The sequence below is a fragment of the Lampetra planeri genome, chromosome 74, assembly GCF_965212315.1.
Source record: "Lampetra planeri chromosome 74, kcLamPlan1.2.h2, whole genome shotgun sequence".
Taxonomy (NCBI): domain Eukaryota; kingdom Metazoa; phylum Chordata; class Hyperoartia; order Petromyzontiformes; family Petromyzontidae; genus Lampetra; species Lampetra planeri.
In genome coordinates, this window is record NC_136179.1 from 2,348,231 (window position 1) to 2,364,850 (window position 16,620).

Sequence of the window (16,620 nt, forward strand, 5' to 3'; positions counted from 1 at the left end):
GCAGGTGGGGAAGAGTCAGAGTCAGCAGCAACAGACCCCGGCAAGGCAACATTGGGAGATGACGCATCACGTAGGGGAGCAACATATGGTTTCAACCGCGACGTATGAACAAACCAACGGCGAGACCCAATCTGAACGCGCGCCGACTGTGGATTGGGAACCTCAATGAGGCGCACAGGACCATGCCAAGGTTTGTGCAATTTAGGAGAGGTCCCCGGCCGCACCTGCGGGCAATGGAGCCAGGCCAGGTCTCCCACCTTCCAGGGGCACTCCCCCTCAGACCGCCGAGCATACCGCTCGTTCCGGGCCTGGGCTTTGGCCGTAGCCACGCGGGCGTTTTCCCGCGCCTCCGTAACCCGGCGAACCGTGTCCTGAATGTATTCAGGGAGTGGTTTACGAGGTCCCTTCACCCCAGAACCCAATTGCACATCCACCGGAGGCACGTTTTCCCGACCATACATAAGGTAAAACGGCGAATACCCTGTAGCCGCATGGGGCGTCATCCTGTACGCCGAAAGCACTCCGGGGATGTGCAGATCCCAATCTGATTGCTGTTCACTCACAGTATGGCAAAGCATGGCAGACAATGTCCTGTTCAGCCGCTCAACCATACCATCCGTCTGCGGATGGTATGGAGATGTCCGTATTTTCTTAGTCCCAAGGCCCGCGCACACTTCAGCCAATAATTTAGAAGAGAAATTTCGGCCCTGGTCCGTGAGGAGTCTCTCAGGCGCCCCCTTGTCCATAATGTACCCAAACAAAAAGACGTCGGTGATGGCCGCGGCCGACTGATTGGGCAACGGCCAGGCCATCGGCCAACGGGAGAGATACTCAACCCCTACCAGCAAATATTTATTTCCCCTCGCCGATGGTGGGAAGGGTCCCAATATGTCCAGTGCCACCAATTCATTGACTCGAGACACCTGAATCGACTGTAGAGGCGGCACGTAAGGATGTTTAGGCGGCTTACGCCGGGCGCATTCAGGGCACGCGCGCACGTGCCCTACGACATCTGTCGCCATGCCGTGCCAAAAATAATGACGTTGTAACGTCAACAAAGTCTTCTGCACCCCTAAATGCAATAGTGTGTCACAATGGAGAGTTCTAATCAACTCAAATCGCAAGGACGTTGGTACCACCACACGCCAGCTTTCCTGGAACCTTTCTCGCCACATAAGCAGACCATCTCGGAGAGCGGTTCGCGGCCCCACAGCCGAACTCGGACTCCCATTGTCCCTCATAGACCGCTTCCACATGGACAACAACGACTCGTCCATCATCTGTTCCCGAATCCAGACACACCGCGGCAGATTCAAAACCCCGTCAGTCGGTCCCGGTTCCATCGGAGTATCCGACTTCCCGACGGCCAACGTAAGCGGCTGAGGGGGGTTCAGAATCGGCGAACACCTATGCGTCCCCGACGCACATTTACAAGGGGCGCGCCCTGGTAATCTGGAAAGTGCGTCAGCGTTCGCATGGCGTACTCCCTTCCGATGTTGAATTTGGAAGGAAAATTCCTGCAGCGTGTCCAACCGACGTGCCCACTGTCCCGATGGCTGGTCCATTTTAAGTGCATATTGCAAGGCCGCGTGATCCGTACGCACAATAAAAGAACGACCGTAAAGGTACGGTCGAAATTGGCGTAGGAAAAAAACTACCGCCAAAAGTTCTCTACGAGTGACACAGTAGCGTGTTTCCGCAGGCGACAAGACTCGGCTACCATACGCCACGACGCGCTCTACGCCCCCTTTAGACTGTGATAATACCGCCCCAATACCTGTGTCACTCGCGTCCGTATCAAGAATGAAAGGGCGATCAAAATCGGGATAATCCAATGTCGGGGCCGTAGCCAATAGATCACGCAGACTCCGAAAGGCCGCCCCTTCCGGCTCTCCCCAAACAAATTTCCGTCCTTTACCCGTAAGGAGATGCAAGGGCCTCGCAATCGTCGCAAACCCCGGCACAAATCTTCGGTAATACGAGGCAAATCCCAAAAAGCGCCGAACATCCCCCACGGAGGCCGGAGTCGGCCAATCCCGGACGCACGCCGTCTTTTCCGGATCCGTGGACACCCCCTCTGCACTCACAATGTGCCCCAAATAACGGACGGACCGTTGCAGTAGGTGGCATTTCTTAGGTTTGAATTGCAAATTGGCTGAGCGCATCCTCGTGAGCACTGTCTCCAGCCGCGTTAAATGTTCCTCAAATGTGCGGCTGAACACAATAATATCGTCCAAATATATAAGACACGTCTCCCACTGCAACCCCGTCAAAACGAGCTCCATCAACCTTTGAAACGTAGCAGGGGCCGCATTCAATCCCATCGGGAGGCAGTTGAATTGAAATAACCCCTGCGGCGTACGGAATGCGGTTTTCTCCCGTGAGGACTCGTCAAGGGGAAGCTGCCAAAATCCCGAAGAGAGGTCCAGTGTGGAAAAGAACTTAGCCCCCGACAATGCGTCAAGGGAGTCGTCCATACGCGGCAGGGGGTACGCATCTGCCACCGATATCTTATTCAATTTCCGGAAATCCACACAAAATCGCAAGTTGCCATCCTTTTTCTTAACCAAGACCACAGGAGCGCCCCATGGGCTGTTAGATGGCGATATAATGTCCGCAGCCAACATGTCTTCCACCGCCCCCCGAACGTGTTCTCGCTCCGCTGGACTCATCCGATGCGAATTTAACCGAATAGGGGCAGCGTCGCCCGTCTCAATGTGATGGGAAAGCAACGATGTGCGTCCCAAATCCAAATCGTCGGAGCTGAACACATCCGAATACGTCAGCAACAATTTACGCAGCGCATCACGTTGCCCCACGGACAGGGAAGAATTTTCGTCACATAAGGTAGTGATCCAACGATTATCCGAACCCCTTGGCTCGGAAACACCAGCGACCACTCCCCGGCGATGCGGACAAAAAACGCCGTAGTGGCATGTGCCACAACCGTACCGGCCGGAACACGGATGTTTTCCACCCCCGCATTAAGCACCTGTAAAAACGGTAAGTGATCCGGCCGGACGATGGTCTGTGCCCCAACTAACGCCAACCCTGTTGTTATCGTGGCGGATGGCGACAACAAGACCCCTACTGCTCCTAGCCGATTGGGCAGGGGCTTCCGATACCGCAAGGGTATAAGCATCTGTGAACCAGGTGGGATGTCCACAGATGCGACGGACAGCGCCTGCACCTGTACGGCCGAAGCAGGTCGCCCCCAGGCCGACGGCAGAAACGAGATTCGACGGCACCCCGGCAATTCAATACAATTCTCATTGATTTTAATCAAAATGGGCATCTTAGCCAAAAAATCCGTGCCTAGTAAGCAAGGAACCGCCAAAGATCTCGATATTAACACAACGCCCGAAGCCGACACATCCCCTATAGATATCTTAGCATCCACCTGGCCCACGATACCCATACTACCCCCGTTCGCAGCGACGCACGACCCATAAACCGGACGCACATGCCCCGGCGGAATGCCCAACAGATGGAAAATGACATCCGATATAATAGTCGCAGACGCTCCCGAGTCGACCAAAATGCGCACGTCCACACCTTGTATAGACCCCGGTACAGTAGACGAACCCGTAGCGGCCGCGACAACTCTCCGTGCCAATTTGCGCCACTGCGTAACTGAACGACAAGGCCCCGTCGATGGCCTTTCTTTAACAACAACAATAGGATCGCGCAACAAAGGTGGTGGGTGAGGTGTAAAGCCTTGCCGGGTGTCTGGTGCATGCCGACATGCCTGTTTCGGAGGTTCCTTGGTCGGCTTGTCCGGTGTTGTGGGCTCCTGCTGCGGCGGACCCGGGAAGCGGGCCCAGCAATCCTTGGCGTAATGGCCCCTACGGCCGCAGCGGAAGCAATCGGCATCGTTGCGCCGAAGCGCAGGTCTTGCATCCCGACGGCCCCGTTCCGCTGGCGTAGCGCGCGGCCCCGGCCTTCCGCGTCCCGACCATGGAGAGGAGGCGGCCGTCAGCTCCCGAGGACCCCGCTCATCCGGCACATAGATCGCCCTTGTGGGGTCCCACCCCATCGCGCCTCCTTCCTTGACGGGCCCACCCGTCCATGCCGCCACTTGCTTCCAGCGACGGAGATTAAACTGCGCATCCAGACACTTTGCTGCCGCCCGGGACGTGAGCTTCTCATGCCCACACACAGGCATGGGGATCCCCAGATCCCGAGACAGCTCCAGCATTTTTCCCAATATGAGAGGCTCGAGCAGATCCTGTGGCGTGTCAGGATATGCTGCCATGGCCAGCTCCAACACCGCACCCCTGAACGCCATGGGCGATTCTTCGGGTGCTCGTTGTCGTTGAGCGAATCGCCGATGCGCGTCGTCAGGTGGCTCATAGGCGTCGGCCATTTCCTCAAAAACTCCACATAAAGTCTTCTTCTTATCGGCCGTTATGGAACGGAAAAATCGAACAGATTCGTCGTCCAGTAGAGTCGGCAACACTTCCAAAGCCTCCGCATCGGTCCATCTTGCTGAACGAACCGCCGTCAAAAATCGGCAGGCGAAAGCGCTCCAATCGCCCCCGATAGAGAATTCCTTAACTGTAGTAAGGTGGCGACTCCGACTCCTCTTTACGCCGTCTTCCAATGATGGTTGTTCTGGAGGCAAATTCAAAATGGCGTCGGCCCGCGGCGTGGCCAAGATGGCGGTTTGGCGCCGCGGAGCGCGCAAGATGGCGTCTTCTTGCCGCGTGGCCAATGGCGGCGGCAGGGCAGGCAACGTGGCGGCCCGTGGAGCACCTTCTCCTTCCGCCGTCGTCCTTGGCGTAACGAGGTGACATAGATGCACCAGGACGTCCTTGAGTGCCTCCAGTTGTTCTGCCACCTGTTGCCATCTTTGATCAGCGTCCGATGTTGTTGATGGACCCGCCATCGCGCCGACATCTTCCACGCCCATCCCCGTGCTCGCCTCAGCAGGGCTCTCCTCCACCACCCCAGCAGAATCCGTGGTCGGAGGGAATTCGTCGTCGTCGGACGAAGAAGCCGATGCTGGCGCCGGGGGAATTTTCTTCCTTACTTGCTTAGACATGCCGTTTCACTTCTGACACCAGTGTAATAAAAGACTTGACCACGATCTCTGGCTCAGTGTCCTTTATTTGGTCCGTACTGCGTTCCCACACGGCTGTCTCTCTTATTCTCTCAGTGCTGGTTCCGATGTCACTCCAGTCACCATCAGCAGCCCCGCTGCTGTTCTTTGTCGCTCTTGCAGCCCCACAGCAGCTCCGCTGCTGTAATCTCACACAGCTCCCTTGGCTGTTCCTGCTGCAGCTCCAATCTCCTCTCTGCTACTCCGCAGCTCTGACAGCCTCGTGCTGTCTCGCCTCCTCGTCGCTCCTGCGACTCTTGGCAGCCACCCCGCTGCCTCTCACACACAGCCTTACTGCCTATCTCTATCTGCAACTTTACACCTCCCAGTAGCTCCCTACTGTTCCCGGGGTTGGCTCCCGCTTCGACGGTGCCCCCTCGGCTCGTACGCCCGCGTGGCCCCACACCTTTCCATTCACACCCCGACTGCCTTCTCTTTCCGGTTTACCCACTTAAGGACCCCAACCTTTCACCCACGTCACCTGGCTCCGCCTCCCCGTGACGTCACATCCGGAAGGTCGCTTACGCCCGCATTACACATTGATGACGCGTTCGTTGGATATATGGCCTTGACTTCAACATAGACGCACAGTGAACAAACGTGTTGAACTAATAAGGAAATCATGGGGAATGATACTTTAACACTTTGGTATTCCTGGAAAGGAAATGGTTTGCATCCTACTGGAAATGTGTGAACATAGGACATAATACATATTTCCTTCGAGTTTTGACATAAAAATGATTGCAGATTAATAAAAACGTATTTTTAACAAATGTTTGTCCGGTCTTTATTTTATAATGTTCCTATGTTAAGAGAATTTCAGGTGGAGGATCTCCGTCACACAAGTGTGCCCTTAACCGGCAGCATCTTGGCTGTCTACCCGATTAACACGTGTTCCTTGAGGGGAAAGGTCCCCGTAGTTAATCGTTCATCAACGTACCAGTCCCTAATCCCGAAGTATGTCGGGGATAAACTGTTCTCTAAAACATGTAAACTGTAATACTATAAACGATAACGTGACTGCAGGGATTTATCTTCTTGGTTCTTTCGGTAATGTCACGTAGAAGGGAAGTAATAAAAGAATAAAAATAAAACACAATAAAATAATTCTCACGACGTTTCGGCCACAACGCAAGCAGCCGTCTTCAGGTGAAAACCAGGTCCGTCGAGGCGACAGAGTCTGAATGAAACAGCACACGTGCTTGGAGCATATATATAAGCTGGGCGCCTAGACAAAGGAATTTGCATATCAAGTGGAATTTAGCATATTTATGGAAAATGCAGGAATGTGATTAGTACTACATATGCATTTGCATTATGCAGGATTAACAGCATCAAAGGGAGCTGCACTTGCTGCTGCAATTTCTGCTCCTGCAGAGTCTGCTGCAGGATCTGCCTGCAGCAGCAAGATGCTGCTGCAGCAAGATGCTGCTGCAGCAGCAGGCGCCCAGCTTATATATATGCTCCAAGCTCGTGTGCTGTTTCATTCAGACTCTGTTGCCTCGACGGACCTGGTTTTCACCTGAAGACGGCTGCTTGCGTTGTGTGCCGAAACGTCGTGAGAATTATATTATTGTGTTTTATTTGTATTCTTTTATTACTTCCCTTTTACGTTACTTTACCGAAAGAACCAAGAAGACTAAACATTAAACCATTATAAACTAGTGTTTTAATTTATAACCATATAAACGGAGGTAAGGTAATATTAGTAGAAGCATTAGAATCACAGTGTGGTCGTATAAGAATCGCACTCTGCTCATATGTATGTATAGTGTACGTGCAAGGATCGGATACAAATTATTACAATTACAACATGTTCATATTAAATCACGATTTTCACTGCTAGATGTCATCGAATAACAAATGACGGAATCTATATATATAAAATCGTGAATCTGTCTGTGTGTGTGTCGCCGGACCATACGCACTTTCATTGAACGGCGCTCTCTTCCTTTTCTAAAGTTACATGATAATTTCTCACGTGAACATCACTAGTCCCGGCCACTTCTTTATGACCCGAGGTCTACACCCATTTGAAACGTTTTAAAACAGTCTGCCTCAGCAGCAGACCATGCTTTCTCACATGACGGACGCTTGTGTTGCGCACGAAATGTGATTTATTTTTTGCCTATGTGTATTTTACTGAAATAACCAAAGAGTATGTAATATTAAAAACTATGAACTATAACCTATCCATTTAAACGCTGTAAAATACTAATAATTGCAATAGTGTATAATCATATAAATGGAGCTAAGGGGTTATAATCGCATAAAAATGATTAGAATCGCACTGTGTTTATATTAGAATCACACTGGTCGTAAACTAGTGTTATAGCAAACTCTAACAATATAACCTATAAGCTATACATTATAACGCTATACAATAACATTATTAACTAGTGTTATAGATTAGAACAACCTACACTGAAGTGTGATGTTCGAATCGCATTCGAATTATTCGAATCACTCTGTAGTCCTCTTCAAATCACACTACGGTCGTAAATATGTAACATGTATGTATGTAACATGTATGTATGTAACATGTCTGTTTGTAGTAAGTATGTATGTACCATGTATGCATGAATGTAATATGGACGTGCGAACCAAGGGTGGGATATATGAAACGGAAGGTGCAGGATCAGGATGGGATTCAAATTGTTTGAATAACACTTTGGTTGTATTAGGATCAAGCTGTCCACTGCTGGATGAATGTTCCATCTCAATGGTATCAAATAGCAATATTCAGTATGTATATATAAAATAATCGCACAAACCCAACATAAGCCCGTGCAATTATGAATCGTTACAATTGTAATGACTCGTTTGATACAAGTATTTGATCAAAGTTTGTTATCCCATCACGGAACACCACTGGAACTGAAGCATATTAAGCAGCAACAACAGCAGCAACAGCAGCAGCAGCAACTGCAGCAGCAGCTGCAGAAGCAGCAGCAACAGCAGCAGCAACTGCAGCAGCAGCAGCTGCAGAAGCAGCAGCAACAGCAGCAGCAACTGCAGCAGCAGCAGCTGCAGAAGCAGCAACTGCAGCAGCAGCAACTGCAGCAGCAGCAACTGCAGCAGTTGCAGCAGCAGCAACTACAGCAGCAGCAACTGCAGCAGAAGCAACTGCAGCAGCAGCAACTGCAGCAGCAACTGCAGCAACACAAGTCTGACCTTAACCGGCAACGTCTTGGCTGTCTCCACCATCAACATGTGTTCCTAGAGGGGAAAGGTCCCCGTTATAAATAGTTTAGCAACGTTCCTTTCCCTAATTCCGAAGTATACTGGAGATTACTTGTACTCTAAAACATGTAAACTGTAACGCTTTAAAGATAACATTAAACGAATATAAACTAGTTTTTTATGTAATTTATAAGACCGTAAACGGAGGGACAGTATTAGAATATCTACACTCTTTGGTTCTTTCGGTAAAGTCACGTAGGTATAAATAAAACAAAATAAATAACGACGTTTCGGACGCAACACAAGCGCCCGAAACGATGTCTGCAGCAGACATCGTGCTGCTCGCAGCAGACATCGCGGATATCGCGATTCTCACCTGAAGACGGGCGCTTGTGTTTCGTCCGAAACGTGATTTACTTTGTTTTATTTTTACCTACGTGACTTTACCGAAAGAACCAACGAGTATTAATTCCTGCAGTCACGAAAACTTCAAATCAATCTTAGAATATCATTAGAAGTATTATAATCGCAATGTGATCGTATTCGAATCACACTGCACATATGTATGCATATTACATACATACATACTATGGTCGTATGTATGTAATATGTATGTCCGTTGGACATACGAACCGGGGGTCGGATATGCGAACTGGGGGATTAGGATCGGATTAAAATTATTAGAATTACACTATGGTCGTATTAAAATTACACTGAGCTAAAATGTATGTTATATGTAGATGCACATCGGGAGTCGTAAATGCAAAATGGGAGGTGCGCGGTTTTGATCGCATTAAAATTATTATAATAACAACGTGGTCCTATTAGAATCACGCTATCGACTGCTGTTGATGTTCGGGTGGCGGCTTCCGATTCGGGCTCAGCTCTTCCTTTACTCGCCTGGTTGGTGCCGCGGGACGCAACGTCTCATCCGACAGCCGTTGCAGCAGCTGAGTGGTGGCACCCGTGAGTTTGTCAACTTTCTCTTAAAGTTGAGGCCGTCTCCCTCGTGGTCTCCTCCCTCGTGCTGTGGGTTGCTCATTGCCGAGGTGGAACTGCGTGTTGAATTGGGTGTAGACGTTATTTTAACAATATATTTAAGTACAGTGTTGTGTTTAGAATGCGTCTAGACAAGGAAGGTGACTTGTCCTACACGGGCAGCCAAAATGATTACAATTTCTGTCATCAAACAGTGTGAGTTCATTCATGAGTAGTATTCGCTGAGCCATGATGACACTAACCTACATACAGTTATGGTTAAACAAAGTAATATTTAGTCACTTAATTCTCAGTTCAGACATGATCATCGCAATCATTTCCAAAGACGTGTGCGGTCCCGCGAGAGCAGTGCCCGGCTACAAAATAGCCGGCAGCAGAAGCAGCAGAATCAGAAGTAGCAGCGTCCCCATCGAAATGTGTTGTTGCTGCTGTTATTGCTGCTGTTGTTGCTTCTTCTGAAGTTATATACGCAGCGAGGTGGTGGTCCGTGATGGAATGACGCCTTTGATTAAAGACTTTGATCAATCGCACCCGATTGACGCCCTTGATCGTCGCATTTGATCAACTCTGACATTGTAAACTCTCACATGTTAAACTCAAACATTTACTATTATAAATCATGCTCTCATGCCCTTTGGATTGCACCCGTTGGGTTGCACTCCCTCGTCGAGGAGGCCGCTCTCCTCCTATTCTACGGTTACATGCTTATTTCTTACATTAACATCATGCTAATCTCTCACACTGTGGTCGTACGTATGGTAAGTGAATATGCGAACCAGAGGTAGGATATGCAGGATAAGAATCGAATTACAATTATTCGAATCCCGAAACGACTGATTGTCCGCTTAACAGCCTAGCCTGTAGACAACCATTGGTGATAGTGTTGTATAAGAGCAGCTATTAAAGTCGCTGCGGCAAATGAGGTGGTGGCTGGCCAAACCATGCCTCGCTGTTTGTCTCCGGAGTTATGACGGATACCAACCAGACCAAGCGGAGACCACGTACCAGATCGGATTTTGGTTACCGATGTTAGAGTGATTGTATTGCAAGTGTGGTCACTACGCGTCTGTAAGTGCTCACTCCCGAAGCTCGGCGGTTTTTACCAACGCCACGGGGCTGCATTCACTTTAAATCGAGGACAATGGAGGGCATGGGGAACGTGTTTTTTCAGCGCTCTTCCCATTTATTCAAAATAAGCGCACAATTACACACTGAGATGCACTTACATATTCATGCATGAAGCACAATGGGCACATTACTCTTCGGTATGTTAATAGACATGCGGATTGTACCTTCCAAAATTAACAATCGAATGCAAATATCCTGAAAGACAAAGGATTGGATCCTAGGGGGGGAGTTATAAGGCGGCTCAGAAGGAGAGCTCAATGCCATTTCGAGAGGGAACTCGATGAGGTTGGACGCTCGACTCGTCGCTCTGCTGATCGCCCTTCAACCGCGAGACAACGCAGCCTGGCGAGCACAATTGCTGTGTCGACAGTTAGGCGACTTTGCGTCGGGAGAGTTCGTGGCGACATCTTCAGACGGGTTCTAGACATCGATATACCGTGAATCTCCAAGTAAGTGTCTATTTTCGCGGATGAACTCTTAAACGTTTTCGTCGTTAAATTAGCGGGATTTTTTGCGTCTCGGTTATACGCGAGTGTCGTTCTTGTTTTAGCAGTTAACAAAATCCAAAACTCAACGTTAAACATCCTTGCGGCCGATAGCGTGCTTTTGACTCAAAAACACCGCTGCTGTTACTACGCTCACATGGAGCAGAGAGGCTCTCCACAGCCCCACGCACACGGAGGCAAGAAGCCATTCCTGTGCTCTGTGTGTGGGAAGGCATTTTCACAGTCGTCAAAACGGAACAGGCATCAGAAGGTCCACGATGATAGGAAGCTGAAATTAAAAGGTGAAATTCAAGGTGCTGAAATAAGTCCTGAAGATAATTCCACCTTCGATCCCATGCAGTTGGATCCCGAGAGATGGCTGGATGTAATGGAGTGGCTCGAGAGTCAACCAGAGAGCTCGGGGTGACTGAAAAAATATTAAGTCATGTAGTTATACCTTTTAATCCGTATCGAGTACTTTTGTGTGTAATTTTTACCATTTTAGTTTTACAGTTTTTGTGAGAGTTTAATGGCGTGCCAAATGGTGGTTTGTAATGTTATCGGATTACTTGCCGAAGTGGTGTGATGAGCACTGGTTGTGAGAGGGTTGAATTGTAGTCGTTAGGTGTTCCTGTTGAGCTAAAGTTGGAATGCGTCTGTTGATAAATCTTTTAATGATTTTTGTCAGGTGTATAGCTTTTTTGATTGGTATTAATCGATTTTAGATAGCTGATTTCAGGATGTACATTGATGACGCGTTCTTTGGATATATGGCCTTGACTTCAACATAGACGCACAGTGAACAAATGTGGTGAACTAATAAGGAAATAATGGGGAATGATACTTTAACGCTTTGGTATTCCTGGAACGGATATGGTTTACATTGTACTGTAACTGCTTGAACATAGGACATAATACATATTCGGTTCGAATATGCAGATGAATAAAAAGTTTTTTTTTAACAAATGTGTGTCCGTTTATTTATTCATATCAACAACGTGTTTTAAGCGAGTTTCAGGTGGAGGATCTTCGTCACACATCTGCCCTTAACCGGCAGCATCTTGGCTGTCTCCCCATTAACATGTGTTCCTGGAGGGGAAAGGGCCCCATTATAAATCGATTCACAACGTTACGGTCCCTAATCATCAAGTATACAGGGAATCCTGTACGCTATGACACGTGAACTGTAACACTATAAACGATAACACGAAACATTAAACTACTGTAAACTAGTTTCATCATTTATAACAGCAAAAACAGAGGTACGGTATTATAATCTCATTACAAGCAGTAGAATTTCAACGTGATCGTATTAAAATCACACTCTGCGCATATGTATGTATAGCGTACGTGCAAGCGAACTGTGCTCGTATGCATGTAATATGCATCTATGGCCTTTGGACATGCGAACCGGTGGTCGGATATTCGAATTGGTGGGTGCAGGATTATGATCAGATTAAAACGATTATAATAACACTTTGGTAGTATTCGAATAACACTGAGCTAGAATGTATGTTAAATGTAGATGCACATCGGGAGTCGTAAATGCGGCCTGGGTGGTACCAGATTTAGAATCGCATCAAAATGATTAAAATCGCACCATGGTCGTATTAGAATCAAGCTGCCCACTGCTGGTAGAATGAATAGCACTATACAGTATTGATATTTTGCGTGGAGCCTACAAGCGCAACCTTGCGCATTTTTGACCTGGTTCTCGACGCCCGTCTCTCGCCCATGTTTGCATTTCGGGGCGTCAAGGGTTCGTACCGCAGCCTTGAAGGATTAGGCAGGTCCCTGGCTTCTTTTGAAGAATTTGACCAGGCTCCAGGCACCGGTTCCTCGCAGGTTCATCTCTATTATTTCCATGAACGTGTGGGGTCCCACGAGAGCAGGGCCGGCCACAAACATTCGGGCAGCAGTTGGAGCAGAAGCAGAAGTCGCTGCTTTGCCATCGAACGGTTTCGTAGCTGCTGTAGTTGCTTCTGTTACTGTTATATAGGCAGCATGTTGATGTCCCGTGATGGGACAACGCCTTTGATGAAAAACTCTGATCCAACAAGTCACCTTCCTTGTCGAGACGCATTCTAAACACAATACTGTACTTAAATGTTGCTAAAATAACGTCTACACCCGATTCAACATGCAGTTCCACCTCGGCCATGAGCAACCCACAGCACGCGCAGAGGGAGGAGACCACGAGGGAGACGGCCTCAACTTGAAGAGAAAGTTGACAAACTCACGGATGCCATCACCCAGCTGCTGCAACGCCTGTCGGATGAGATGCTGCGTCCCGCGGCACCAATCCGTCATCACTCCGGAGACAAACAGCGAGGCATGGTTTGACCAGCCACCACCTCGTTTGCCAAAACGACTTTAATAGCTGCTCTCAAACAACACTATCACCAATAGTGGTTTACGGGCTAGGCTGTTAAGCGGACAATCAGTCGTTTTGGTCAAGGCGTATGGGATAATACACACCTCTGTTATCCCATAAACACAATACACAGCAGCGGTAAGGCTGCCTTGTTGGGGAGATGTAGTTTGGGTAAGGTGCTGTCACTGGAGTTAGGCGATGTGACTGGGTTATCACGCGGATTCCGAAAAGCAGCTTAGACGAAACGATCCACTGCGCTCCATCTCCCCACATGAACGACGACATTCTGAGTTTTAAAAAAAGTGGAATATATATTTGTAAATACGTTTTTAAATAATGTTTATTGTATCTATGTTACAATGTGTGATTGTTATACTCTTTATTTGTGTATACTGTATATACTTATATGGCTATTCGATTCCATTGATACGACACATTCATCCAACAGTGGAAAGTGTGATTCTAATACGACGAGTGGGATTCGAATAATTGTAATTCGATTGTAATCCTGCATATCCTACCCTCGGTTGGCATATTAACTTACCATACGTACAACCACAGTGTGATTCTAATTAGCTCAGTGCGATTCTAACGATTAGTATGCGATTATAATCCCATACCTCCAATTATGTGGTTCTGCACTATAACAGTTAATCGTATTTTAAAGCGTAACAATGGATAGTTTGTAGTTCATATGTTATAATATTATATTTCACTATGTTAGAGTTTAACATGTGAGAGTTTACAATGTCAGAGTTGATCAAATGCGACGATCAAGAGCGTCAATCTTGATCGACGCAGAAGCAAATACAGCAGCAGCAACATCACATTTCGAGGGCGACGCAGCTACTTCTGATTCTGCTGCTTCCGCTGCTCAGATATTTGTTGCCAGGCCCTGCTCTTGCGGGACCCCACACGTCTTTGGAAATGATTGAGATGAAGATGTCTGAGCTGATAATTATTTAATAAAGAGTACTTTGTGTGTAGGTCTGTGTCATCGGGGATCAGCAAATACTGCTTATGAATGAACTCGCACACCTTTATGACCGACATTCTACTAATTTTCGTTGATCGAGACGAACAAGGCACGTGCCATGTCCAGACGAATTGATATTACAATATTGTCCTTAAATATAATGCTAACACTGGATTAACGTTAACACTGGATTAAACATGCACATTTTAAACCCTGCCTAGCATTTATGACTAACGATTCGCATTTGCACATAACATATATTCAAGCACAGTAAAATGCGCATACGAACATATTGTTACTAGAATAATTTGAATGCGATTCTAACCTTGCAAACCCCCACAGTTCGCATATCCGTCCCCTGATTCGATTGAACGTATACTTTACATACATGAGCGATTAAAATGCGTCTAATGACATTCTCATACCGTAACTCCGTTTATGGTGGAATCTATTATATATTAAAAACAATTAAAGTCGTTTAATGTTTAGTGTTATTGTTCATAGTGTTATCAGTTTACATGTTATAGAGTACAGGTGATCCCCCGTATACTTCGGGTTTCGGGACCAGAACGTTGTGAAACGATGTATAACGAGGAACTTTCCCTGCCAGAGCGCAAGTGGCGAATGAAAAGAACACGGGGCGGCGGTAACACGTGCTTCCATTGGCGGTCGTAGACAGGTTGTATTGCCCAAAGGTGACACCGGGTACGTCCACCAAGTTGCTCCGCCCACGGCGGCGACAGGTAGAAGTCATAGAGGTGAAATGGCCGCAGTGTGTGCCCATGTAGTTATGTCCGTCCCCACCCAGACAGCTCATCCCCATGTCCTGTACAGCCCAAGTCTGGTGTGTCAGACGCTGGTGGGGCTCTCGGCAACGGAAACCGTACTCCAAACGAAATGTCTTGTGGCGCCCACAGTTTCCGAGCCCCTGAGGCCCGGGGTGCCTCAAGGATCCGCCACGTGTGAGGAACCGGTGCCTGGAATCTGGTCATAGTTTTCAAACGAAGCCAGTGACCTGCCTAATCCTTCAAGGCTGTGGTGTGAACCCTTGACGCCCCGAAATGCACAAGAATCTACCATGGGCGCGGGACGGGCGTCGAGAACCAGGTCAAAATGTGCTTGAAGGCTCCACGCCCAATATCAATACTGTATATTGTTAATTCTGACCTTACTCCCTCCCTTTGATGCTGCTAATCCTGCATAATGCATGGGCATAATGACTTTGAAACCCCCCCGACCACCTCCTACGCATTTCACAAGTACTGCTAATCGCATATCTGCATTTTCCATAAATATGCTAAATTCCTATTGATATGCAAATTATTTTGTCAAGACGCTCTTCGCTCCTCCATCCCAGCATAAATAGTCGCTCCAAGCCTGGAGCGTGACATTCAGACTCTGTCTACTTGACGGACCTGTTCTCCACCTGAGGACGGCTGCTTGCGTTGTGGCCGAAACGTCGTGAGAATTATTTTATTATGTTTTATTTTTATATTTTATTATTTCCCTTCTACGTGACTTTACCGAAAGAACCAAGAAGATGTATAGTGCTATTCGGTTCCATTGAGATGGAACATTCTACCAGCAGTGGGCAGCTTGATTCTAATACGACCATGGGGCGATTTTAATAATTTTGATGCGATTCTAAATCTGGCACCACCCAGGCCGCATTTACGACTCACGATGTGCATCTACATATAACATACATTCTAGCTCAGTGTAATTATAATACTACCATAGTGATATTCTAATCATTTTAATCCGATCATAATCCTGCACCCCCCAATTCCCATATTCGACCACCGGTTCGCATGTCCAAAGGCCATATATGCATTATTACATTCGTACATACGAGCACAGTTCGCTTGCACGTACACTATACATTCATATGCACAGATTGTAATTCTAATTCTTGAAATGAGATTATAATAGCGTACCTCTGTTTTTGGTGTTATAAATGATTAAACTAGTTTATAGTATTTTAATGTTTCGTGTTATCGTTTATAGTATTACAGTTCACATGTCATAGCGTACAGGATGATTAGGGACCGTAACGTTGTGAATCGATTTATAATGGGGCCCTATCCCCTCCAGGGACACATGTTAAATAGGGAGACAGCCAAGATGTTGCCGGTTAAGGGCAGATGTGTGACGAAGATCCTCCACCTGAAACTCGCTTAAAACACGTTGTTGATATGAATAAATAAACGGACAAACATTTGTAAAAAATACGTTTTTATTCATCTGCAATCATTTTTAAGTCAAAACTCGAACCGAATGTATTATATCCTATGTTCAAACAGTTACAGTGCAATGTAAACCATATCCGTTCCAGGAATACCAAAGCGTTAAAGTATCATTCCCCATTATTTCC

At 47.4% G+C, this 16,620-nt stretch overlaps 1 protein-coding gene across 1 annotated transcript in view; it reads left to right on the forward strand.

The window, feature by feature from the left end:
* The window catches only part of LOC144737813 (uncharacterized), an 83,772-nt gene extending 68,532 nt beyond the window's left edge, over window positions 1-15,240 (forward strand). Inside the window, exon 4 of the mRNA XM_078620687.1 lies at window positions 15,164-15,240. Within this exon, the coding sequence (XP_078476813.1) occupies window positions 15,164-15,240 (77 nt within the window). The remainder of the gene's footprint in view (window positions 1-15,163) is intronic.
* The last annotated feature ends 1,380 nt before the right edge of the window (window positions 15,241-16,620 follow it).